The 27,709-nt window shown below is 40.7% G+C and overlaps 1 protein-coding gene across 3 annotated transcripts; it reads right to left on the reverse strand.

Annotated features, from left to right (window-relative positions):
• Window positions 1-7,744: 7,744 nt before the first annotated feature.
• On the reverse strand, window positions 7,745-23,592 carry LOC116995769 (nuclear pore complex protein Nup50-like). Of its 3 annotated transcripts, none has more exons than XM_033058726.2 (8): window positions 23,387-23,592; window positions 20,772-20,873; window positions 19,634-19,717; window positions 16,868-17,063; window positions 14,802-15,461; window positions 13,522-13,600; window positions 12,351-12,469; window positions 7,745-11,647 (listed from the first exon to the last, which is right to left on the reverse strand). In XM_033058726.2, the coding sequence occupies exons 2-8, from the start codon at window positions 20,838-20,840 to the stop codon at window positions 11,445-11,447; spliced, it is 1,410 nt and encodes a 469-aa protein (XP_032914617.1). In that variant the 5' UTR covers window positions 20,841-20,873; window positions 23,387-23,592; the 3' UTR covers window positions 7,745-11,444. The 3 variants fall into 3 exon arrangements, with proteins under 3 accessions (XP_032914617.1, XP_032914616.1, XP_032914615.1); XM_033058725.2 differs by having other exon boundaries at window positions 20,772-20,850; window positions 23,341-23,592; XM_033058724.2 differs by having other exon boundaries at window positions 20,772-20,850; window positions 23,387-23,591.
• Window positions 23,593-27,709: the final 4,117 nt, after the last annotated feature.

Raw genomic sequence — 27,709 nt, forward strand, 5'->3', positions numbered from 1 at the left:
TGCATGCACAAAGGGAGAGCCAAGATGCCATTTTTGTCACTTTTCAGACTCTGAGCACCTAAACCTGATGCTGTGACACGTGCTCTGAGCCTGAAGCTTTGTCTCTCTCATACCTGGTCTTTCCCAAGTGCTTTGTTGTTACTTTCACAGTAGCATCTAATGACTTAACCTCTCAAATAGGACTTTCTGCTTTTTTTCCCTCAGGCTAGATTCCATGGAAATAGCTCCACTTCAGCATAAAGGCAGACCAAATTTGCCCTTCAGGCCAGCCTGATGACTTCAGCATGGTAAGGAGGTCTGTCTGTATTTGAGGCCAGGCCTGGAAGCTGTCATCTTAGCAGAACACTGGCAGCATGAGTGTATGACAGGGACAGCTGACCAGTTTTCACTTGGCTTCGAATATATAACAAGGCATTAGAAAAATGTTCCCTTTGTCATTACCAGCACAGCCACTTTTCATGCTGTAGCCTTGGAATGTTGCCTGTGGTCTGTGTGGATGTGAAGGTGTTTCCATCATCTAACCTGGTTGCCCCAGGCTTGTCTCCCTGAGCCTGGGGAGAGGTGGAGTCCTCACTCAGCAGCTGAAGTGCCCTCTCAAGGAACTTGCCAGGCAGCCTGGGTGGGTACCTGAGATCCCACAGGTAGTGTGCCTGGCATCAGTCAGTACAAATATTCTCTCTTTGCTGAGAATTAAACCACTCCTCCACTAGAAAACAGGCCTCTCAATGTGCTCCTTACTCTGTGCTTTCATACTGCTGGACTGGGCAAATCAGTGCTTGGATTTCCTCCAAATGTTCTTTGCAGAGGGAAGGGAGAGAGGGTTCACATTTGTACTAATCATGACAATTGATACCTTTCAGTCAGGCAGCCGGAAGAAGAATGAAAAAAACAAAGTGTATCCAGATAGGACCCTCAGTGGTAGGAGCCTGAACACTTCTCAGTGGACAGGAATTTGCAATGCTCCCTTGGTATTGTGTATTATGTTTAGGTGGCTTAACTTTGTGTGATTTGAAAGACTGAGAAAATCTTGCTGTGTAAGATTTCAAAGCAAATGAGGAATGATTCTAAGCGAGTGCATTAGTTTAAAAGCTGTGCTATGGAAGGTACAGTTTAGATCCTACATCTGTGTTTCAGGAGGTATCATCTGCTTTGTTACATGTATGTGGTTGGATTTTGATGTCTAGTGTTTGAAGGGCTGTAATGTCCTGAAAAAAAGTAAATTTATTTCTTGTATCTTGCTAGTGGGATATGCTATAGGTACATTGAAGACTCACCTTTTCTAGTAGAAAAGGACTACAAGTATGCCCTCATGGACATCCATGGAAAATAGAGGTCAAAAAGTCTACTGAATGTCAATAGTGCTTTTTTGGAAGCAAAGATGTGCCAGATTCTCAGTTATTCCTTCTTTAAACAACTAACTGTCTTGGGCTCGTTATGTATAGCCAGTGGTTCCTACTTTTTGTTACCAAATTCCACATTTTGTTCTACTCTTAATCAAAAAGTTTTGTTTGGGTCAGGATGGCACAGCTGGATCTTTACCATGCTATTGCACTACATCAAAAAAGAAAAGTGAATGTTAGTAAGAACCCCTCACCATATTAATTTGGAGGGTTTTTAATTCTGTAGCTCCTAAGCAGTAAACTGGATTCAGCTCCTGTTGGCCATGGAATTGCTGCAGATGGAGCTGGCATGTCCTGCAGTGCCATGAAGCTGTTTGGCTGTCATCGTCTTAATGGTTGGAGCACAGTGGGTTTCATTAGTTATGCTGATGTTTGAAGATGCAGCTCAGTTAACAAATTCGGGAAACTTTGCAACAGCTTTCTTTCTTTTTAGAATTCTGCCATACATCATTGCTCAGTTAATTCCTTCCATCGTTCTGCTCATTCAGTCCCCCTGGAGATCAAGGCTTACCACAAACTCTTCATAGATATTGTGTATTGGTAGATGTCAAATACAAGGACGTGAATCTTTTCACCCATGATAAGTTTTTCACTGCTATTGATTTAACCATTATGAAAAGTTTTAGGTTTTTTGTATGTTTGTTTGTTTTAAGAAAGCTCTTAAATCAATTATTTTGTGCTAGCTGATTATTGCTCTGCCTTAGAAACCACTATGTATGTGAAATTATGTTCTCTTATTGCCAGGACAAGGCAGATTCCAAATCTCCTTTTAAAAGAAGATGCTTTTAGAAACTCTTTGAGTCTTTCAGCTGTCTTGGTTAATCCTATTTATGTTGGTCCCTGTTCCTTCCCTTTTCATTCTCCTGGTCTTCATTGTTTACAAGGCTTGGGCATGTTGGGCTCTGGATTGCTGTTAATATTTTTACAGTTTTCTATTTCTGGGCATGCCATGCTTTCCAGAAAAGAGAATTGTTTGCACAGGTGGCTTTTCACAGTAATATATTTTTCCCAAAGTATTATTTAGACAGTGAAGTCCTTGGTTCTGCAGACAGATTTCTTCCAGCAGACCCTCATGTACAGAATCCCATCTGGTCACTGAAGTTCTGTATGGATGTGGAAACCAGGGAAATAGACTACACTCTAAGACTATTGACCTGCTTCTTGCCAGTAATTAATTTTTCGTCTTCGAGATGGTTACTTGTCCTGTATTTTGTAGTCTGAAGCTTCCATATTAAAGACAGATGTAAGATAAAATCTTCAGAAGTGCCTAAGCCCTGTTGTTATCCAGTGGGGTTTAAGAACAAATTTTTATTTAGGAAAATTATTTATTAGTCCTAAATTCTATCTGTGTTGTATGTAGCCGTGTCAAGAAATGACAAGTTTATAGTTCTTGGATGAATAGTGTCTCTCATATTAATTCACCCTTTGTATTTGAAAAGCTCTCATGGTTTCCAAAGGTCATGGCTGAAAGCTCTGGAAAGTGGATTTCCTGTGGTCACAGCAATCAGATGTCTGCAAAAGCCTTACACATTCTGCAAGGTATGACTGCAAGTGTGTGGTGCTGGTGTGTAGAAATTCTGTGTCAAAAATAGGTATAGTAGAATCCAGTTAAAAGCATTGTGATGTAAGTAGCTTTTACATGAAACCTTAAAGAAAAGACTATTTTACACCAGAATGTAGCTGTTTGGATACTTGGTCAAGATAATACAAGTCCACAAGCAGGTTCAATGTTGAACGTTCTCTGTGTAAATATATAAATATTCTCAGCCTAATTTTATCAGCCTAACACATGTTGCATGGTTTGGGTTTCATTTGTCTCATCGATCATTGGTGTTGCTTAAAAGGTGATGGGGTGAAAATTGTGCTGGCACTGTACTGAGCCATTTGAACAAAGAGCAAGGAGAATGTTGTGCACCAAAAATAAAGTTGACTGTGCTTATGGCAGCAGTGAAGAAAGTGTTGGACCCTGCAGCAAATAAACAGACCTCTTTAATGACCATGAACTCTGTTAGTGGTGTTTTCTCTCTACTGTGCCTGGTGGTGGTGGAGTTTGGATGTATTCCTTCCTGGTGGCAGGCACCAGTGGTGGAATAGTGCTCCATGGCACTCAGGATGCTCATGTGGCAGACTGGCCTCATTGCTCTTCATTCTGATTGCACTTGGAGCAAAGCCCAGCTTCTGATTCTGTTACAGAACATCTGAGCGATCAGTCCCTCACAACCTGACGTTGGATAAGGGGGAAGAAGGTAAAAGTCAGTGTAGTCCTGAATTTGTTTACAAAAGGTTTTTGTTCTTGACTTTAGAACAGCCCTTCTAAACTCATCTGTGGTTTGCTGTAAACTTGATTATGTAGTCATGAATATTTATGTTTGTGCAGTGTATAATAGTGAGGACTGATGGCTGTAATGGTTTCTTCCTGATTAATTCAGGAAGAACTTCATGAGGGTTTGTGCATTGTCACAAAAACAAGATTGTCTTTAGATCTTACACTGCCTTAAATTGTGTGTACTGGCAAGGGATCTGCCTTGAATTAAAGACATGCAAGGCACTGAATCCTCCCTCTCCACTTGATTTTTGTGACTAACATTTCTCAGTAGAAGAAACCTTCAGGGGATTTTTCTGTCTAGATTAGTTAAACAGTCCTTGAACAAATGTTACCAACTATGTCCACGAGCTGATGTGCTGGTGATTTCATTTCAAATAATCCCAGACCAAGATGTTTTATGAATCCATGTGGTAGGTAACAACATTTATCCTAAGCCATGTGTGATAGCTTGGAGACATGTGGAATATTAGGGAGAATTAAAACACAGAGCTTAAGAACAGGATGTCTCAGTTCTTTACATGGATATTTGAGCAGATTGTTGGCAGTGTTGTTTTGTGACTGCTCATGCAACTGAGCGGGAATCTTAGCTGGCTGGGAAATACTAAAACATGGCTTTGAAACAGACTGTGATTTTTTTTTTTCCTTGAATGCTTTAAGTTGAAAGGTTTCAGAAGCAGCCATAATGGAGAAGCATTATTCAAATCAGTATAAAAGGTAAAGAGCAGTAGAACCTCATGAATGGTGGTAGTAAAACCCACTCTGCTTGGTTAGTCATTCAAGAGTTTGGACAGGAAAAGGGCTTTGGGTAGCCAAGTTCACTCCTGTTCTTTTGTCCTGAAGTGTTGTGTCCTGCCTGGCCACACCTGGAGAGATCCTCCCAATAATTACCCTGATATTACTTGGCATGCAAGTTTATCATAAAAGTCTGATTATTCATAGTAAAATCACACTTTGGAGATTAAAAGAAAACAGTTACTTGTGTACTGTTCTCAGAAGTGTGTTTTTCATGAAACTTGTAATGGAACTTTGCAGAAGCAAAGGAGTAAAAGGAAGGAAGACAATGGGTCTGATTTTCCATTAACATAGTTGATGAGAATCTGGGAGGAGCTGATGCTCCTCAGTTAAGAAAATATTAAAATACATCAAGGAAAACACGAGTTAATTCAAACTGTCCCCAGCTTGGTTTCGCATAGAGGTAAGTATGAGATCTAGTGATTTCATTGTTGGAATAAGTAATTTATGCTTGGTTATGCCAGGAAACTCTTCCCCAAGACAAGCTAGTTGGCTTTTTCTAGCAGGGTTAATGTTGATTGAGTTGATAGCATGAAAACCAAGGTAGATGATCCACTCTTTTGTTCAGACAAGACAGAAGGTTTGTGTGCACAAACAGGATTTAGTTTTGTGAGGCACATGCCCTTCCACTGCAGAAGGTAAAGCTGACAGGCCACACAGCTGTCCTTGGACCTTCACACAATGTGTACTTCATGGCACCTGCACAGAAGGAAGGATCTTTAGGCAAAACCTGCTGTTTGGAGCATACAAGCACAAGGGGTGGGAGAAAGCGAGAATGTGCCTGTTCAGCAAAGCAGGTGTGGCTGCTGCTGCTCCTGGGCAGTGTGAGTATTCTGCTGGAGCTGCTGCATGGATGAACTTGAGCTAATGACTTAAATGTTTGAACAATAGGTGTGCAGATAGTTGAACTGCATGTTCCTGAACTCACTTCAAAGGAACTGTTCAAAGGAAAATGGGAATAAACAGTTTTAAACCCTTGTTGAAATGAATGGAGCTGGCTGGTAATTTTCTGAAATGTGTCTTCCTGCACAGCTCAGTGGAGAGCACCTACACTGCAAAAAAACTTTGTCTCAAAACGTTAGTTACAGCTGCACTAACATTTTCCCTGTTACCTGTTTATGCCAGCATTCAGGTGATTCTGGTGATTCATGAATGAGTATTTCTCAATGTGTGCTGACTCACCCCGTGCTCTTCTACCTCCCATCTTCCCCAGACGTTCAAGTGTGGTTATGACTGCAGTTCTGCTTTTCCTGCTGGAGCAATATTGCTATGGAGATTCAGCAAAAGCAGTTTGCATGTCTACAGACTTTTTGAAGTCCCACACTCAGCCTTTAATTCTGATGCAATCATTGTGTTCACCTAAACCCTATATTGGAAATAGTGAATGCCTTAAGCCTGCACTGAGTCTAGATGCTTTCCTTTGCTCCTGAAGAACAAGAGAGTTGCCAGAACCTACTATTTCATTACTGCAAGTGTCAGACTAGGTTTTCCTTTGAGAAACAGACTGATAGATGGATAATCAAGGAGCAAGAAGAGTGGTTATTATGCAAGCTTGCTTCTCAGCAGGAGGTGGGAATGCCATGCTTCTTGCTATGGGTGTCTGTGGTTGCCCTGCCCAGCACAGATCAGCACAGGTGTCATTTCTGACTTCACTGTAAAGGTAAGGAAATGCAGATTTCGTAAACGCCAGAGTAAGTAAGTTAGGTATGTAACCCACCATTTTCTTTTCAGTGTTAGAAATTTCTTTTTACAATGAACCATCTGCAAGCTTTCACTGGAATTGCCATCAACAGAACTGCTATTTGCAGGTGAGAAGAAGGTGTCCAGCAGTTCAGGTAGGGCTCAACCATAGTTCAGACAAAAAAGTTTGTAGTGTATTATGCCATCCATGTTATACGGTAGTAAACTGAAGTCACGCTTTTTCCTCAGTGGTACTACTTGAACAAGAAAATTCTGTTCACCTTTGAAATCTCTGCAGACTTTCAGAGATTATTCATTTCTTTCTTATCTCTCAATAAAGGTTATGATGTCCCTAACAGTAATACCCACTACACTGATTATTATGGGTATTTATTCTCACTATAGTCCATTTTGATTGGAATCAAAATAAATATCCATATGCAGGATGCACATATGCAAATAAGAATTTTCAAACAAGTGTGCTTCCTGAAAAAATGAGCAATACACAAACCTAGCAGAAACTGGGTAAGTATATTGTCTGCTTCAAACAGTGAAAATTCTGCTGCTGCTTCTTCATGCACTTTGCACAACCTTTGGTTCCTTGGTGTAACTGCTGTTTCATGCAACTCACTCAGCTTCCTATGCTGACAGTAATACACTGTAGCTTGTGCAGAGGCTTGCCTTGCAGCCATCATCTCCTGAATCATTAACAGTTATCCCAGCCCAAACTGAGTACACCTTAAGCTCTTGCTGTGCTCTTCACATGAATGGTTCCAACTGCTGCATGGTGTGGTTGCTGTGACCAGCAAGAGCATTTGCCTTCTGGATCAGGTAAGAGCCTGATTTTGATTAATACTCCATTCTTGGTGTGTTACATTTTCTTAGTCTTAGACTTGATGTCTTCTGCATGGTTGCTTTTGCAACTTATCACTTATGCAAGTGATAAAATCTTTGGTGATTAGCAAAGCATTAGGCATCAGATGTTCTAGATTACCTCAGCCAAAAAGGAAAATAATTCTGCCCTTGAGAGCTGTTACTTTACTTTATCTTTATGGCTGCCAAAACTTGGGAGACTCTAAATAGTGATGACAGTCGTTTTAAGTAGAAGGAAGAAAGAAGTGTCCAAAACCTGGAGTAATGTCAACACTCCTCCCAAGTGCATGAAGTTGAATTATACTTGGTGTGACAAGTCTGTGGCAATTTTATTCCGTGGGGTTTTGTTGTTTTGTTTTTCTTGTATTTGCAAACTGTCACAAACCAATGAAGAAAAGAATCACTGACTGACTTTAGGTTAGTGCCTGTAGGCAAGATCTAAATTAAAGTTCAGCACAAGGGTCATCAGGTAAACCTAGATTATATGGCTTCTAAATCCTTTAATATTCATGTGGAGGGTTTAGAAGTCAGTCTCTCTACCAGGGCAGGACAGTCCTTTTTTTTGTAGCAGAATTTTCCAGGCAGGAGTTCACCTGCAAGCAGCTGGTTGTACAATTCATTTTATTAATGTGATGCTATACACTCAAAATGAAAGTGATTCACACAAGGCAAATGAATCTTCCATTCATTTATTCACATTTTCCATGGATTTTTGTACATGTCCTCAGTGTATCAGAACTAATGAAAACATTAACATACATGTTATGTAAAACTAAAGTATCCACTGAAAAATTCAGAGCATTTTAAAATCTACTAACAAATCATCACATTCAGCATCTTCATTGGATTTAGACTAGCTCATGCCACTTTAAATTGTTTAATGTCAGGTAATCTCTGCACACAGGCACCAGCTACAAAATTTCATCAAATGCAAATAAGTTAAGGCATCAGAAAGGAAGTCTTTAACAACAGTTTAAATGTTACAGTGCTGCAAAGGGAGCTGAACCTCAGTTTTAATAGCAAAGCAAACCTCCTGATTGGTTTATGTACCAATACAGTATGTTCATTTGAACTGTAAATTTAGTAAAAACTTTCACATCCATCAACGAAAAGGCCTTAGAGGAACACAGTGTTGCCCTCCCAAGTAGATAATTTTGAATACATTACAAAAAAAAAAAAAAAAAAAAAAAACCAAAAACAACCCCAAAATCTAAACCTTGCATACTGCAATTTAATATTTTAAAATAAATCTCGAGCCAACTGAAATAATCTCCCTTAGAAATTATTCTGAGAATTAAAAGAAGCAGAGCTGTTTATTTTCCAGCTGAAACTTCAAAATTAGAGGAGGAGGAATGGATAAGACACTCCAACATCTACATACAGCTGGAACAATGAAGGCATTAATACAGATTGGGGCAGAAACTTGCATCTTTCACATCAGGTGTCTGATATCCAGCTGTTAAATACATTACCAATCAAGACACAGGAATTCCTCCTTAAGTTGGAATTCTGATCAAAATTCTTTCCTTGGATAACATGTGCCAGTTTGTTATGAAGGCAGCAGTACACTGATGTCTGTACTCTACATGAAATTTGCTTTTTCATTTAAGGCCTTTATTTCTATTTAACAATCTCTGGCCTTTTATAGCATTTCTGCATTTTAATATTTCTTAAGTAGAAACTGAAGCATCATCAAAATTTGCTAACAGTGCTGGAAAAGGGCTGTGCTTTTTACCTGAGCACCAAGTTTGTCAGTGTGTGACTAACTTTCCCTGCTTCATAGTCCACATAATGGTATGGTCACCATGAATTGATGTTGATTAAAATCTGCTGTGCAGGGAAATTCTTCCCTGTCCTTTTAGAAGCAATTTTCCCCATGTAAAATGTTCAAAAGTGCATGTTTATGCATATATTTGACATTCTAATGACGGTGACATCCCAATTTTTTACCTTCCCGTGGCTTTACTGATTAAATACATGCACAGAAGAATTCAGGTTTTACTTGCTACGAGGGCTAAGGTAAGGTTTAATTCTTTCCAACACAATTTATTATTCTTCTACTTATTTTTCCATTCACTCTGTGCCCTGTGTTTGGAAACAGGCCAGAGAGGTGCTGTCAGAATTGGGCCACATCCATGTGTGCAAAACCCCACAACTGCCCCTCCTCAGAAGCAAAGCATAAGGAAAAAAGTGTTAAGTTCAGTTTGTTGGTCCGCGTTTCTAAGGATGAACAAACAGTTCCAAATCCATGAGCTTTTGGAAGTAAGTGAAGACAAAGCCAAGCTTTTATAGACAGAGCTGTTCTTTATGGGATGTACAACCAGAGCTCGGTCTATAAAACTTTCTGTACAGAGACAGGGTTAAGACATTACAGTCAAAAAGACAAATACAAAACTAACTGAGCCCTTGGACCACAGCCTGGACTAAACTGTTAGGCAGCATTCTGCTTTTCATTCATACACATTTAGACACATCTGTAAGCTTTGGGCCTCCAATTTAGGTAGCAGCAAGACTGTTTTTTTAAAAAGCATCTTATTTTGAGGAAAACAATGTCACTGACTTTTACTGTTTTAAGTACTTAGCCCGATGCATAAAGAAACCCCAAAAGGCACCAGTTTATTTTTCAACTATCTCAAATGGCATCTAAGCTCCCTTCACACTCCAGTGTTAAAAATGCAGTTCCTGTACACTAAGCACAGTTGAAATGTGAGCAAAGGCCTTTGTTTTGGAACTTTGGTCAACAGGGCTATAGATAAAATCAAGAATTTCCTCCTTTTAACGAAGAGGGAAGAAAAGGCCATAACCTGAATTGTGCAGTGAATTAGGCCTACAGGCAGCCATTTGCTCCCCGCTAGAGCAGGGGTACAGGTGAGATGTGCTGCACCTCATCAAATGGTGTTATTCCTTGTTCCCTGCCCACAGGATGCCACTGTGCTGGATTTCCAGGTCCCCTATATGAATTGTGTCACACAGACTTTCATTAAGGAAAGGGGTTTTTCTTTTCCTCTGTGTCACATTAGCCAGAGGCAAAATAGCATGTTTGTTCCATCTTGCCAGAGCTGGTCAGTGCAACACATCTGAGAGCAGTTCAAGTTTCATACTAACATCAAGCTCTTGGAAAAGTCCCAGAGTTGGAAGCAAAGTAGAAAAAGTTACTAGGGAAGGAGTTTGCAGCAAACATTTGAAAAAAAAGAAAAGGATTAAACCACCAAACAGTCTGACAAAGTTGAAAGCAAAACCAAGACCAGAATGAATGCTCTGATCCCCAAATTATTGCCACCAGGTTAATGTTATTACAGCTGAAAACTATGTTTAGAAATTACCCCATGCTCCCCACATGCAACAGAAAGCTTCTGCCACAGCTGCACTCTGCTGCTTTACTTAATGCAGTACAGCATAGCATTTTTATCACACGGGAAAATACATACTGACACGCACCCTTATGCATGTATCTCCTGCCAAGGGCCAGAGGCAACAGAAAGGTCTTTCAAAGTCCTGAAGTTGGTTGGTGGGAAGAACTCTCTTCAGCAAAGTACCAGCAGCAGGACCAATGCAGCATATCCAGCTCTGCCTCGGCTGCGTTTCAGGACTAGGGCCACACACTTCGGAAGGAGCATGTGGAAGCGCAACCCTTTGCCTCCGACCTGTCAGACGCCAGGGATGCCAGCGTGTCCAAGATAAAACTGTCTTCCAGTTGTCTGCTTGTACTATATTGCACATCATTTGCTCGTTGCTACAGTAAGAACAGAACTGACAGTTCCTCTGAAGGAACCACCACTGTCAACAAGGCTAAGCAAGCAAATTCTCTTTTAAATATCTGCAGTCTCTGAGTCCTGAAAGCACGTGGGTCTGCAAGGGTACAGACCCAGCACAATGGAGATCGTCACTGGTGGGGTGCAGTACGGTCACTCAGTCTAAAAAGTCAAGTCTCACCAGAATACAACAGACCAATTAAAAATAGGCAGTCTAGAAACAGTTGCAACAGGTAAACTTCAACATACTCCCTTCCCAAAACAGGAGGCGGTTGCATTGTATTGCAGTCTGTGAGGAAGCTCTGGTACCATGTTTTTGTACTCAGATTTCTGTCCATCTGGTTGACTGGTGCTAAAAACATGCTTGGATTTACATCCATGTGCTTTATCCAGAAGAGGTCCTGCATTTAGATACTGAAAATGAGGGAGCACAATCCAACACTTGTGTTCTATTAAAGCTTTTATTAGCTAGTTTAGCTTTTCCTCACATTATTTTTCCAAAATTCCTATAACAGTTCTTAATATCGGAGTAAAGAATTAAATGTTCAAGTGAAGTTAGGGAAGAAAAAAAGAGCAGCAGCAGTTTGGCAATAATTCCTCAAATTACAGACTGCAACTTATTTAAGCCTCCTTTTTTTCCAGTAAGATTTTGTGCAACTCATCTGCATCCTCACTGGTTTTCACTCTTATTAGCATAGTGACAGGAACAGCTGGGTTCTTCTCATCGATCGGTGGATTAGGAACACAAACTATAAGAACATTGTTTTTTCCGGTTCTTGTACATGGCATCTTAGGTGGAATTAGAACATTCAACAGTATATTTCCTGCATTTGAGGAGGGGAAAAAATTATGATTAGCCATATTTATTAGCCATATTTTAGCTTTTACTGAAATACAGTGTTAGTATAGTACTAACTAGAGATTTAGGGCGGTGTTTGGAAGGAAGGCAACTCACAAACATAATGTATGTCTGTCTTCTTTTTCCCTAAGCATCTGTTCATGGCCATTGTTCTCAGATTTCTTTCCTCACTAAAAATGAGAAAATCTCTGCAGATACTGCATCCTCCTTTTTTAAAACGGAGGAACCTGAATGTCAAATGATAGCAGGGACACACAGGAGAAAGGGAAGGGGACAAGGGAGAAGCAGCAAATAAAGAATCCAGTCACAGTGCTTAGTGTATGCCAAGTTACTCATTCTGACTATTAGATGCAGTTCACAGGCAAAGCAAAATGTTCTGATACAGACAGACATGTTAATCTGGACAAACCAGGGTAAAACAGGTACTCTGTATTGCCAAACATACACCATAACCTTTAACTTCTTGCACTGCTTCATATGCTCTCTTTTGTAATGCTCACTAGAGGCATCCAAGTGTTTGTCAGTATTCTAAATGATTTAGGAAAAAAAAAGTAGAAAGGATTTCACTAATTGTATCTGTTAATGCTGTGTAAAAAAGACCAAAAAAATCCTAATGCTTAGCAAGGAATTGTGACATCAAGGCTTGTTACTGGGATAAATGTACTTACCTAAATTGGTATCGGCTCGTACCAAGAGTTGAGTTTTTTCATTTCCTGCTGGTTTTAAATGTAATGTTCCTACACCTTTTTCTTTAAATTCATTATCCTTTTTGTAGAACAGTTTGCACCTGTGGAGAAAAAATAAATCCCAAATCTTTGTTCGTGCAGCCTTGTAGAGACGAAATACTAAGATACCTCTCAGATACATGTATCTAGCTGACTCACAGTAACAGTAATCAGGATTTAACATGCTGTGAGTAACCTAAATCTTTATTATTCTTGACCTTGTTTCATGTGCTAATGGACAGCACTTGGAGATGAAAGAGAAAGTGAATTATTTCTTTCAGTTTTGAAATGATAAATGTATTACTTTCAGGGAAAAGTAAAAGGCACAGCAACCTGTACTGAGAGTCTGTGAGGAGCAAAAAATGTAAGCTACTTTTAAAAAACACTAATTAGAAAGCTGTAAGAACTTACATATCATTCCGAAGTTATAATAGGACTTTAACGTACAATTTATAAACATTTTTTAAGTGAAGCTCCAATAAACCTAAAGCCATTTTAATAAAGTAGCATACTCTTTCTTTCAGATACAGCTAATGGCTTTTTGTAGCAGAAAAAATTCTGTGCTGAGTGTCAAGCAGACACACAATTACTTGGACTTCTGAAAATACTTTGAAAAACTGCTTCTAGTAGAGCCAGTTTCATTTTGAGCTTAAAAGCACAACTTGTTCACTCCTTTATATTATAATAATAATAATAATAATAATAATAATAAATAATCAGCATTTTCCAACTGAAGAGTCTTATTTTAAGCTCTTAAAATCCACCCGGTGGATTTTCCAGCAGTACTGTATAAAATTTCTGTGGTAAAGGCCCAAGGTCCTGCAATTTAACTTTACAAAACCTGATGAAGGCAGAAACATCTTCACTTGTAAAAAAAGTGATCACATGTACAACACAAACTATTAGAGTTGTGTCCAAGATACAGAAGTATTTTAGTAAGATCTTACACACTCCTGCCTGTAATTAAATTTTTTTACAAGTTCATATTCTATGTGAATTCCTAACAAGCTTTGTTAATTAGGAAGTCGGGAACATGTCATTAATTAGGCACTGCAGTGGTGAAGAATATCAATATGCAGGTATTAATTTTATTTTCCAAGTTAAAGTCACTTACTTCTTTGAGTAGAAAGCATCATCTTCTTTTATTTCATTAACAATGACTTTTGGTGGCTCTTCTTCCTCCTCTTCCCCTCCTTTAAAATGAAAGTTTTAACATGTTAATATTGTGAGCACAGATTTTAGCACTGTATTGGAAGGCCCTTATGCCCTCCATGGTTGACATGGACACGTGGCCAGTCAGTGACAGCCAGAACACCTTTCAGTCCATGTGTACTCTGCAGTAGCTTCAGCTACAGAAAACAGAAATGTTACTTGCTTTTCATTCAGCTCTTAAAGCAACTTCATCCTTGTCTTCAGTTTAAGTGGGATGAAAATACCCAATCCATACCAAACAATCAAATGCCAACAATATAAAGCTTAATAAGTTAAAAGCTTCTGTTTGAACAGAAACAGTTTTCACATTTCAAAGAGTATGCTCCACAAATGGGCTCAAGTAAGGCACAACAAATACTTCCAAGAGCCAAGTTTAATTTGGGGGATGCAGCATGACAGGTGAGAGAGTGGCAGATTATGCCTTTCCAGCCTCTCAGCTACTGGGATTTCTATCAGCCTATTGTATCCACCACAGGCAAAGAGCAGAGTAAAGTTGTCAGTCAGGTACTATGCAACTTTGTTGGCCTCCTTACAATCTACTAAGTAAAATGAACTAAATTTTTCTGTATCTCATGCTTTATACTGCAGGGATGTCTCGATAAACCTGCTAGGAAAAGTAATGGAATTGAGAAGACCAGCAGGCTCAAAGGTGCTTCATATCAGCTACTTTAAATTTCACCAATTCAAGTCCTGTCCTCAGATAAAGGATTATATTATATCGAGTATAAATCTGACCAGTATGTACGCCTTGATAAGCACATACTCTTGCTGTTGCTTACATAAGGTTGGGCTCTCCCGATTAGGGGTATAATTCTCCACAAATTCAAGCATGATGATGATCACAGAATATACAATTTCCTGAGTTGGAAAGGATCATTGAGTCCAACTCCTGGCCCTGCCCAGAACACCCCAACAATCCCTCCCTGTGCCTGAGAGTGCTGTCTAAACACTCCTGGAGCTCTGGCAGCCTTGGGGCTGTGACCATTCCCTGGAGAGCCTGGGCAGTGCCTGACACCCTCTGGAGGAAGAACCGTTCTCTAATATCCAACCTAAACCTCCCCTGACATTACACCATGCCATCATCTCAATGAACTTAATATTGCATTCTTTTAGTATTCTTAAGTCACATACACTCACAGCTAACCATTAAAATAACTATAAATAGAAATACACAGAATTTACCTTTGTCATCACTATTGCCGCTGTCTGTCTGCGCTTCCAGTAAACTGGTAGATGCTGCAGTGACAGGCTTAGCCTGGTTTGTATCTTTTCCAAACAAACCTGAATTCCCAGAAGAAAATGAGAAACTACTAAGTGTTCCTGAACCAAGGGAACCCAAAACAGGACTGTCAACGCTCTTGCCAAAATTCAACGAGACAGTTGACGTAGCTCCTAACAACGGGTCTCTTTTTTCTGATGCAGCTTCAGGTTTTTTGTCTGAGGTATCCTCAGTTTTGTTGTTAAACAAAAATGTGGAGCCTTGCTGGAGCTTTGAACTCCCAAACATAGGAACAGCCCGTGGGCCAGGGGTCTTGCTGCTTTCATTCTCTGAGCCACTGTCACTGCTGCCTCCATGCTGCTGCTCAATGCTCGCCAAGTACTGCTCGTAGTCCCTGAAGATGGGGGTCAGGTCGCACAGGGGGTTGGTGTTAACATGCTTCACGATCCAGTCACGCACGGAGCAGTTGAGGGCAGCCAGCTGTTTGTGGTAGGTGCCAGAGCCATGGGCTGTGCTCAGGGCGCTGCCAGATGAGCAGGGCTGGCTGCCACCGTTGGCTCTCGGGCTCACGGCGTTTTTCTCAACAAACACAGCAGCACTAGGACCATTTGACACTGGGGATCCTGTTACAAGAAAAATCACAGTATAGGATATCCTGAGCCACGAAATACCCACCAGGATCACAGAGTCCAGCTCCTGGCCCTGCACAGACACCACAACAATCCCACCCTGCGCATCCCTGAGAGTTCTCCAAACACTCCTGGAGCTCTGGCAGCCTTGGGGCTGTGACCATTCCCTGGGGAGCCTGTTCAGTGCCCGACACCCTCTGGGGGAAGAATCTTTCCTTGATATCCAACTTCACTTGTTTGGCTAATAAGCTCTAGTTTAAAAAAAATAACACAACAAAACAACACAGATGCTTTGCTGATCCAGTGAGAAAAATGGCTTTGAACCTTTTTTACCCCAAAAGCACAGCTCTCTTAAAAGCCCAACTAACATGCTCAGTATTTCTAAATCAAATCACTCATCCTTACTCAGCTGAGCTCCTTCTTTTGGGTCACCACACTGTGCCCCAGATACAGCCATTGTGGTGAGCAGACCCAAGTTTTAATTTAGACAAGTAAGTTAGAGATAGACAAAAGTAGATGGAGCACACTGGTGCATGAAAAAAATCCAAAGACATCTTGTACAGAATATTTTTAAAAATGTGTGGTTTATATATTGCTAAAAAGCTAACAACTTCAGCAAGCTGTAACACTTAATCAAAATACTCAACTTATTTCCTGTCATTTGTGCTTTAAGCCACCCTGAGTGCACTAGCCCATAATTTACAAGCTTTTGGGCACTTCTGGGAAAAACCCTAAAAAGCAAATTAGAAAAATTCTCATTTAATATTTCAGTTTCCCTTAATTTATTCAAGCTCACCAGAACCTAAGTTACTGTGAAGTTCAAACTCCACATTTCTATTCTATGGCATGGTGACTCCAAAGTTCTGTGGTGGCAGGATTAACATTTCTGCATCACCAGCACAAAGGGACAGAACTAACATTCCTCAGAGAATTCCAAAGCACAAGAGCTCAACATGCCAAAGTACTTCAGATGTCTTTAAATGTAGGTATAACTGTAACAGTTAAAGTTCTAGTAAGACTGTCTGCAACATCAGATGTACAAGGAAAAAAAGATGAAGACTTTAGCTATGCCACACCTATTTTTTGTTTAAATTCAAAGAACTGGGACCAGACACTTTATACCTTTTACAGCCAGTGCCTTCCATTTCCATCGATGCCTGGGAAACTTTTACCTCTAGTATTAGTAACTTGAAGTTAGTTGCCACCTCTTTAAACTGCATGCATGTGGAAACTTGTCCCTCCAGCACTCTAAAATAATGAGAAATCTTACAAAGAGGTATAAAGTCCCAAAGCCTTAACACACAACTATACAATGGTCTAAATTTTTTCACTACTAAAATAACCCTATAAATTTTATGACTGAAGGTGTTGATAAATATGTATGTTTATTTAAAACTTACCAAATGCTGATTGTGTTTCAGAGGTGCTCTTCAAGCTGCTGAAAGGAGGAGTACTAGAGACACTACTGCTTCCGTTGGACAGCCCTTCCAAAGGCTTTATTCCCGCACCATTTCCAAATCCACTGAAGCCACCTCCTCCTTTTCCAGAAGGCAATATAAAGCCTTTAAACCCTTTAAAAGCTCCTCCACTTTCAGACTGGGGACAGAAAAAAAGAGAGAGAACCAGTTACATACATCTCCATGCAAATTTTATCCCTACTTAATATTCCCGATACCCTCAGTTTATTTTTCCCTAGTTCAGCACGTCATTCCATGCATTACTGCACCAGCTATGCAAACAAAATTAACAGCTTCCTTATGACACACACTGCTACTGTAAGACTCAGATGTTTGGTATGAAAATAAACTGGCCTAGGATGTGGATACATGGAAGAGCTGTGGATGTGTTTTACCACCTATTTAGACATTCACAGCATCTTGGGTTTTTTAATAATTACATAGGATTATGTCATTTCGGGTTTATTTTCAACAACTTTTAGCATTTACAATGACAACCAAGAGCCCAATACTTTAATCCACTCATCACTCTGGACTCACCTATGAAACCTCTTGTGATTAATCAAATATTCTGTGACTGATGGATGATGCAAAGACAGACTTCTTGACCACAAAATATCTATCTCTGCAACCCTTTCATTACCCAGTTCTGATCAGTTCTGCAACCGTATTATTTTATGCTATAGTTTCTTACATGTTTCTAAAAGATTAAGTATGATTAACATGCAAATAAGCACTGCAACTTTTAGGTTTTTGGAGGTAATGAACTTTTACCACTGGAAATGAACTTTCAGTGTCTCTGGAAAACCATCAGAGGAGAACTGCTTCCAAGTTTCATCTACTTTTGCCATTGAAGAAATGTAAAAGCTTGTCAATTTTAGGCTGCATTCCAGCATCTGACCTTGTGGTTATGGGTCTCTTTGCTTCCTTTTGTGCTATCTTTTCCAGTGCAGTTCTCTGCTTCTCATTTCTAGGTAGATGTTTTTATCGTGTTTCTCTCTGGACCAGTTAAACTGCTGTTTTTCACTGCAGCATTCTGCTTGTTCCATGTAGGAACATTAGCAAGTTTCTTTACCTTTTTGTAAATATTCCACAGGTTTCTTATGCAACTTCAGCTGACCTATCATCTCTTCTGCGTTTCAGACTTTGTCCAGCCTGTTGTCCTGGTTTTGGCTGGGATAGGGTTAATTTTCTCCCTAGTAGCTGGTACAGTGGTGTGGTTTGGATTCAGGGTGAGAGGAATGTTGATAACACAAGGATGTTTTAGTTGGTGCTGAGCAGTGCTCACTGCAATCAAGGACTTCTCAGTGTCTCATGCACTGCCAGTGAGGACACAAGGAGCTCAAAGGGAGCACGGTCAGGACAACGCCCTCAACACAGAATGTCATGGCCAGCACATGAACTGGGAGGGGGGTGTGGCTGGGAGCAGCTAATTGCTGCTTGGGGATGGCATGAGGTCAGTGGGTAGTGAGCAACAATCCTCTGTATCACTGCTTTTTGTTGGGGTTTATTTCATTCTCTTTTTGTTGGTTCCCTCATCATCATTATATTTCGATTTTAAACTGTTCTTATCTCAACCCCAGGGGTTTTATCTTTTTTTCTTATTCTCCTCCTCATCCCACTAGGTGGAAGAGGGAGGGGCTGCATGGTCCTTAGTTATCAGCTGGGGTTAAAGTATACCAGCCCTTCTACCAGCTCTAACAGCCTGCTCCCAGTCTCCTTACTACTTCTACAACCCATCTGGTCCCATTCCTCATTCTGTTCTGTTTTTCTTATTCCCTTTGCCCCTGAATCTCTCCTGCTCAAGATGTAGTTTATGTTTTGCATCACCTGTACCCAGCACAATCCTTTATTTTACTCTATCCTCTACCACATTTGTGGCTAAAACTACTCAAGCCATTAGTGGGCTAAGACAGCTACCTCATTCACAGTGCTTGGACTGCAGAAGGAAAATCAAAAGCATAGGAGAAGGCTGTCTAGCTGTGCCTAGTCCCATCCAATCCTAAAGCAGTCTGTGTAACAGGTAAAACTCCAGGCCTATTTCTAACATGATGCATGCCCTGTTCAAAGGATGTCTAGGAAAAAATATATATACAACAAAGCATTTGTCAAGGATTTCTGAAAGGACAACAATTTGGCTGGAGTGGGTTAATGCTTTCACAGCAACTAAACCTGTAAAAAAGGCCAACCTCCTTTCAATTTGCAATTTGTTACTGCAAAGAGTAGATGGCACTAAAGCTCTGGACAGGGAGGGAGAAAAGAAAAGTAGCAGCATTCTTAACAAGACATGTTTTTCGTTCTCAGAGCAGCTTAGTATTTGGGTGTTTACTAATACAGCTTCTGAGACATCCCCCAGCCCTCCAGTATGGATAAGTAATAACTCTGCATTTCCATACTTCCATCTCTGCAGGAAATGGAAGTAAAGCAGTAAAAATGCTGTTTTACCCATTTGCAAACTACATTGTGTATGAAACTCTGTTTTTACTTCAAAAATATGCTCCTCACCCAGTCAAACTAGTATTTTTTTGCCTTAGCCTTATTCTTAACATGGAACAGTAAAGCCAAAGTTCACATGTACATATGAGCAGGTGAGCTGAAATGATGATTTTATTCAGCACCATTATAAACCCAAGGAAGTAAAACCTGAGCATGATGTTGTATTTTGTAACTGAGTAAAACTCCAGCACTCATGTTCAGTGACTACATTACCTCTGACCCAACATTTCGGCGCTTGGCTTTTTTGATAGCTCTGTTCTTCAGGACCTCTTCACTTGCCACAGAGAATGTTCCCACCTTGAAGAGGAAGTTATGGAATCATTAGTGGAATACTCAAAATACGCAACATGAAGGGATGGCCGAGTTCAGGTTTTGAACACAGCTCTAACACTGCTACCAAACAAACAAGGGAAGAAGCTGAAAACCATCCCACTCCAAAAAAAGAGCACTGAACTCCTTCTGGTTCTGCACTACATTTCTTTGTCCCATCTCCATTTTATTACAACAAATAATGTAAGTTTTGCTTTGCTTTTTTAAAGCACAGCTCTAAGCTCTCTCTGCTGAAGGGAATCTGTCAGTAATCCGGTTTGGAGCAGATATATGGAGATGTGGGCTCTAAGGCAACCTCCAGCAGCCTGCTGCAGTTCAAACACCAGCAAAGACAGCTAATGGCTCAGTACCACCCTGCAATAAATGAGGAAATTAAGTTTTCTTATATTCACATTCCAGGAAGAGTCAGGTTTTTTTATTTCTTACATTTACAGGCCTAAGCATTTAACACTTTTAATCAGACAAAAATTAAACCAGTTTGTTTAAACATGAGCCATAAGGAAGTGTGAGACATTAAAGGTGAAAATCTCTTTTCACAATCAGGTGAAACACACCACTTGAACTATTTGTCTAATTCCTCTGGCTGTGTGGAGGCACTCAGATAAAATTCATATAGTTCTGAAATAAATAATTACTGAGTCTCAGAAAAATATACTGGAGGTATACAGAGCATTTATCTCCAGAAATCTGCTTTTCCTGTAAATTCAATAAATACCTATCACACATCTGAAGAGTCCAAAAGCATTTTAACAAGCCTGGGGTTCCCTCTAGAAACATGAAGTTTCTTTCCCAGAACCACTGACGAAATTTTAACTCTTAAAAGCTGCTTTGCTATACAGTCTGCATAACTGGAAGCTTGATAAAAATAATTTTTAAAAATCCACTTCTATAAAATAATCTTTAATTGCTACACTTTTATCCAGTTCTACTGTAGGTTTTATGCACAAGATACACAGCAAATATAAACAGCTACTCTACTATCTGCAGGGGTGTGTAGGGGGGAACCTAATATGTATTTTACCTCTTCAGCTTCATCCTCCTGGTCCCAGTTTCGGTCAGTCAGTTCCTTCTCTGCAATTCTCTTTGCCATTTTTCCACACCTGCGTGGAAGAAACAAAAAATCCTAGAAAGAATTGCACAGAAATTAAATTCTAAGTAGTAGCGATCTTCAATTTCTATTCTTAGAACAAAAAAACAGGAACTGCAGTTCATGTAGAAGCAGGTCAAGATTGGAATGACCATTGAAAAACAAGTATTGTGGCAAAAACAATCAGCAGCACATGAGATTAAGGTTGTGGTGATCAGCCATATTCAATCTTAAATTAAAACAACAACAGAAATGTACAGTTCAGTTATGGGATAAATTTTCTTTAGCAGCTAGAAAAATTCCCTTCAGAACCATAACTCATATATTCTCATTCTGAAGGGAGACAAAAACCCTGAAGCTGCAGTTAAAACACTCCATATTCCACTCCACACTGCTGCCTCAGGATACCCATGTAAGCAGCAAGAAAAAAGTAAGTTGCTTTATAACATCTAAAATAAATACTAATGAGGACCTGCTGAATTAACTGACCAGAGGGCTTAGTTAAGACTGAAGACAATGCTCTCCTTTAAAAAACTGGATTGGTAGGTCATTACTAATTTGGAAAAAATTACAAATAAATGAGATTGGCTTTCCTACAAAGGACACATAAGTCATGCCATGGATTTTAGAGCAATTATAGTAAGCAGAGAAATCAACATTTTTCCTGGTTATCTCTGTGATGTAAAGCAAAATCAGCTTTGCAAAAGGAATGTCTCTAACTGTTCTGAGTCCCATTTTGCTAAAGTACAACTTATGAACTGTATACAAAACCAAAGAAAGAAAACACGATAGTTGGATTCAATCTAAAAAACCTGGTAAGAAATTACACAATTGGAATTCTATGTGAAAAATGAGTTTTTTACTAACTATGGTTATATCTTCTGACACTAAATATGAAAACTTTCCAAAGGAAATATTTAGTTCTGTTGCAATTTACATCTTAAGCAAGCACAAAAATTAAAACTTTGTGATTAGGACCTGACCAGAAAAAAGAAAAGAAATCCACAAACAGCTTTATTTCAGAGCCAGAAATTGTAACAATAAATTGTTACAGGCTATCTTGTTTACATGTTGAAATGTTTTAGAACAGTAAATCCAGCAGTACAGCAGTCTTGGAGATCGCACATCCAAGTCCTGAATTTTGTCTGACACACATCACAAGTAAGGGCAAGTTACTAGAGCTTCTGGAAGTAAAGGGACAAAGACTAGCCTGTGCATACATATTTAAATGCTTTAATCCACACTGTCCTGAAAGTAGGCATCCTTGCTTGATCCCTGGGAGACTATTTCAATCTAACCCATTGAAAAGCTAAAAAAGCAGCTATTTTAAAGTCACCTTTATTTAAATAATTGCTTCATTACTTTATTTTCATACAGAATGTATTATATTATGTAATACATTTTAATTTTAACTTTTAATCTATAATAAAAGTATTCTGTAGATATATATTCTGCATATATTCACAATATGTACATAATATACTGTAATAGTATTTAAATGTATTGGTTTGATCATTTCATTAAATATTTGAGTTATTAAGAGCACATTAACGACAAAGCCTGTCCCCCATCAAAAGAGGGAAAACCTTGTCGACCTGGGCTCCAGGTTCTCTGCACCCACCTGTGTTTACACAGTTTCTCAGTTTCTTTTAAAAACGCTGTAGAGGATCTAACATACATTAACCTGAGTCTCACAGAGAACCTAAAGTGTATTCTATCCCCTGAAACAAGAACGACCACAAACCTACATCTGGCTGGTGCTCACAAGCTTCGTGAAGTTTCAGGAGCACGTGTTCTGAACAGGCTGAGATAGAAAGTGTTTTGAGAAACGCATTAAAGACACACAGAATATGCTGAGTTGGGAGGGACACACAAGGATCATTGAGTCCAACTCCTGTCCCTGCACAGACACCCCAACAATCCCACCCTGTGCATCCCTGAGAGAGTTCTCCAAACACTCCTGGAGCTCTGGCAGCCTTGGGGCTGTGACCATTCCCTGGGGAGCCTGGGCAGTGCCCGACACCCTCTGGGGGAAGAACCTTTCCCTGATATCCAGCCTGACTCTTGTTCGATTAACAAGCTCTTCTTGCTTAAAAATAACACAACGCAGATGCTTTGCTGACCTACAGAGATCCGCCCAGGAGCTTCACTGCCCTATTTAACGCAGCCGCTCGCAAGCGAGGCTTAGCTGGAGGTTCGCAGAGGGCAGCATCCCCTGCATACCGAGGGTGCACCGGAGGGTGCCGGGCCCGGCGCTGTCTCTGCGGTGCCGCCGCAGGTCCCGGCGGGAGGAAGCGGAAGCCGGATGCCGCCGGGGCCACCCCGCGCCCCGTTCCCGCGGAGCTGCCGTTCCGCTTCCACTCCCCCCGTCCCGGGGGCACCGCGCCTTCCCCGCCCACCTCACAGACCCAGCCGTGCGTTCCTGACCCTTCAAACCCGCACTGGCACGACCCCCGCCAACACTCCGCTCCCTCCATGCCCACCCCGGCTCGTGCCCGCTCACCCCTCGCGCTCTCGGCGTGCGGGGCCCGCGGCACTCGCTCACTCACTGGCTCGGCCGGGCGATTCCGTCCCGCCGCGCTGCGCTGCGGGGCCGACGCTGCGGGCGGAGGTGGGGAGAGGCAGGGTCTCTTCGCAGGCTGCACGGCCCCGGGGCGCGCTCAGCATTCCCCGCCGTGCCCCCGCTGCCGCTCCCTCCGTGTCCGCCGGGAGACGGGGCTCGCTGGGGCCCACACCGGGAGCGCCGCGTCCGCCGCCGTCCCGCTCCCGCCGGCACCGCGCGTGCGCGCGGCGGGGGCAGCGGGGCGGGGCCGCGGGGCGGGGCCGGGCGCGGCAGTTCCGCCGGCGGCCGCAGGGGGCGCCCCGAGGGCCGCTGCGAGGGAAGGGCGCCCCGAGTCACGTGACTTCCGGCGCCCGCCGCGCTCTGCGTAAATTGTCCCGGAATGGTCGGGAAAGGGAAGGCTCTTCACGTCCTCTTCTATCGAGGAACCTCTCGTGGGTTCCCGACAACATTTCGGCCTTCACACAGAGGCTGATAAATAAACTTTCTCACCTATTCATACGTTTTTATCAAATTAACGTTCGCTGGTTCTAAATTCTATAATTCGTCATTTGCAGGCGCTGAGGGGCGGCTGAGGGGCGGCCGTGCCCTGGATAGCCACGGGCTGTCCTAAGCTCCCCCTGCTCCTCCTCGTCCCTGCCGCCGCTTCACTTTTCTCGTTAATTTGTAATTGGTTGTTTCAATTAACAGTAATCGGGATATTAATTGTAAGCAGAGTGCTAGTGTGTGTGCCAGACCTATAGGAAAGCACAGTGGTGGCTTGCTGCGATGAGCATCGGAGACGGGGTTGATACCCAGCTCTCTTCAGCCTGAATGCTGCAAATAAAGATGGTGTTTTTGTCCCAGCGGGGAGCAGGGAACAGCAAAGAGCAGCTGGAAGAAGAATCCAGCGCAGCCCTGCCAAAACACGCTGGATTTGAGCTGAAAAGGTCACTGCCCACAGGATTGCATCACCACGGCCGCTGAAGGCGTGAGGCTGGGACAGGCTGGCTGCCTTTATCAAGGGTGAGGCATTTCCAGTGAAAACAACCAAAGAAAGCCGAATACAGACAGATATGCTGAAGTGTAAGAAGCAGGAAAATAAAGATGTCTTAATTTTAATTTTTTTTTATTTATGTAAACATTTTCTCCGTTGTGTGCACATTTTCTTATTCCAGAAGTGTAGCTTTTTTATTTACTTCATCTGTCAACTCTTATTTATTGTAAGTAACGCACTCACAGTGCTGAAGAGAAAGTCCATTTATAAAATGTTCTTTCAATAAGCAGCTTTCTAGGATCACTTAATAGGATTCCAGACATTTCCCCATTGATATTTTTATATTTATGCAGGTGCTTGGAAGGTTTCTGAGGAATTCCAACCAAATATTTTAACTGAAAATGTGGCTGTTATGTTGTATAAGGATTCCTGATACACACTAAGCGAAAGAACTTGATGATTTGAAATATTCAGCCCTGTGTGGTAATGCTGTTACAAGTTAAAAATCCAAGTCAGGGATATATCAGTTCAGTTTGGTTTCTGCTAGCTCAGTTGGAAAAAGTCTGTGAAATAGTTTGGCACCTATTTCTGTTGGCAGGTACCAGGTGAAAAACTCAGCGTTAGAGTTTTGTTAGAGGTTTTCCTTTTTTCATTGTCTCTGGTTTGCAGTATTTACCTATCAACTGTTAAAACCCCAAGTGCCTCAAAATAACTATATTTGAAAGGCTTTGTTTCCCTGGCTTTTTGGGTCTTGCCCAAAAATTATGAAAGAGAGAATTAATATTACCCAGCGGGGAATAGGATTTGCTAAAATGTCACCACCAATCTCTTAATTAGCCCCTCAAAATACCTCGTTACCTTTTGGTCCTCAGTGGAAAATGAGTTGAAATTAAATGGAGCTTTTTTCTTAAATAACAAAAGCAAATGTGTCCTAAACACTACCCAGTGGAAACCTGGTGCACAAATGGTGCTCAGTGCTGAGGTTGCCCTCTCTCAGTTTAGCTCATTTCTGCTCAACTTAACACTTAGAATCTGTGGATTCTTGTGATCTGAGGTCTTCAGCTGCCATCAACACCAGTTTTACTATGCTAGGTAAGAATAGATTAGCTACTCTAGAGAGGCACATGTTTGGTGAGAAACATTAGGACAGTGGAAAATATAAAGGGCAAGGAGAAAATATTTTTGGAGCAGGATTTGAATATTATGCAGTAAGAAAGACTGGAGTCTCTCCTTGAGTGAGCAAGCATCCTTGTGTGCTCAATGGCATGGGTTTTTGTTGGAAATCAATCTAAAAATTCTGCCAAGTGTAAGGGAAACTGCAAAGCATTTTTTACAGCAGTGTGTGGTATCCTTGGGACACAGCACCCGTCCTGTGGCAGCCACTTTCCATGAGGCAGAAACTTGGAGTGGTCTGGAGGACACTGGGAGGACAGCACAGGTTTTTATGGCTGGTGTCTGCTATGGTATAGACACATTGGTATGGACGTGTCCTTTCAGCTCAGAAAAACTCTCTGTTGAGTAATATGTTATAAAATATTTATATGTCCTGGGGGGTTTTTTTTGTCAATAGTACTGTATCTGCCATCCAAAAGGAGCAGTTTTCAATTCTGTTTTATAGAGAAATTATTTACATTTCTCTTTATTTTTTCAGCCAGTAATGCATGCTTTCATACCTATTTTTTGCAGGGCTTTTTATGCTGTTTACATATAGAATAATTTTTATTCTGATTTTTGTAGCGAAGGCTGTTCTGTTATGATGAAGTAGACCTTTTTTACACCTAGAAATAATGGTGCATCTACAATGTAGGCAGCCTAAGATATATAGGGTATTTAAATGCTCATTTTCTTGTTTTTAAGTACTTAGCTTTTAAATTGAGGTGATAGATAATTTTGTTATTCACCCAGGTAAAAGGGAATGGATTTAGAAAGTGCTTTATTCTTCAGTGTAGATTTTTATCTGTCTTTCATCTGATTGGAAGTTATCTCTATGCATTTGAAAATGGTATTATTGTACTTGTTTTATGATGTACCTGCATAAAGGCAGGAATTTCAATATATGTAAATGCATCACACTACATACAACTTCCCCGGATTTGGTTTCAATGGATAATACCTTTATGGCTTTGTCATTTTTTAGGAAGGAAACTGAGAGGAAGAAGTCTCATTTACCAAATGGGGGAAATTAATTTTTTTTTTTAAGTAAATAATTTTATTGTATTGGAAATACTTTCTAATAATTTTCAGAAGTACAGAAAATGTTTTACAACTTTGCTTGGGAAGCTTGCTCCTCTAGGCATCATTATCAAGATACAGTCCTGTTTTATAGATCATGTATTATGATATCAATAAATAGATAGAAGAGCAGAGCAACAGATTAATAAAGGAACAGGAGTGTTAATGTACTTTAATCTTAGGAAGATATTAAACTTTTGCAGCACTCTACAGGTGTCATGATACTGAAGATATGTGCTAAGTGTTTGTTAAATCCCTGTGTGTGTTTGGGATACCCATATGATCTCTGTAGTACTTCCTTCTACACGATAAATAATGGAAAAAACTTTCACCTGTGGAACTGGAAGTCTCATTTTTTGAAAAATACTCGTTTGTTTGTTTTTTCCCTAAGTGGGCAAGAAAAAAGGTGTCTCTTTAGTCATAAAATAAATCAATCATTTTGTGTTTAAATTGTTGCACTTCCTGGAGAGCAACTTTACACACAATTAAGGGTAAATCTCACTTTATGTTGAGGAGAGACTGTTCCACACCCCTGCAATATTCATTGCTTTAAGTGCTCCTCATTTACACTTGAGGATCTTGCAGTCTCACACAATTCTCCTTTGAAAGAATTCACTGACAAAACTGATAGATCTTCCTGGTATCACTCTGAGTTGAAATGAGTCTCCAAAAAGTCTGCAAAATATCCTTAACACTTCTCTTTAAGTGTTATGTTTTGTCTTCAAATGTAGCTGACAGGTGTGATTTTAAGGAGATGGGATGGGGAAAATTTGAAAGGAGCATTAAGAAAGTGTTTCTAAATTGGTGGGAAACTTGGAACAACATTTTAAACTTAAAACAAGTGTAGGTGTTTCTTTGTGAGGTTCTTTCAATGAAGTTGGGTTTCACTGTTTATCTCCCCACAGCTAGGGTAATTTTCTTTCCATGCTTCTCTCAGGCTGAGGAGGCAAGGAGTTCAGAAAGAAAGTTTCTAGCAAAAGTTACTGTTGTCAGTTGTACCTTCTGTAACACCAGTTTTCCCTTCAGTCTCTTCAACCAAGTCATGGTTTATCCCCGTGTTGCATCACATAGATCATTGGGAAGCAGATTGAAAACTTCTATTTA

This window comes from Catharus ustulatus, chromosome 4 (genome assembly GCF_009819885.2).
Source record: "Catharus ustulatus isolate bCatUst1 chromosome 4, bCatUst1.pri.v2, whole genome shotgun sequence".
NCBI classification, from domain to species: Eukaryota; Metazoa; Chordata; class Aves; order Passeriformes; family Turdidae; genus Catharus; species Catharus ustulatus.

Bases quoted from the DNA above. Each gene is read 5' to 3' on its own strand.
- LOC116995769 (XM_033058726.2), bottom strand. From the start codon at position 20,840: ATGGCAAAGAGAATTGCAGAGAAGGAACTGACTGACCGAAACTGGGAC. The intron at 19,718-20,771 runs GTAAAATACATA...TTCCTCTTCAAG, and splicing joins AGGAGGATGAAGCTGAAGAG to GTGGGAACATTCTCTGTGGC. The intron at 13,601-14,801 runs GTAAATTCTGTG...TTCATTTTAAAG, and splicing joins CGGCAATAGTGATGACAAAG to GAGGGGAAGAGGAGGAAGAA.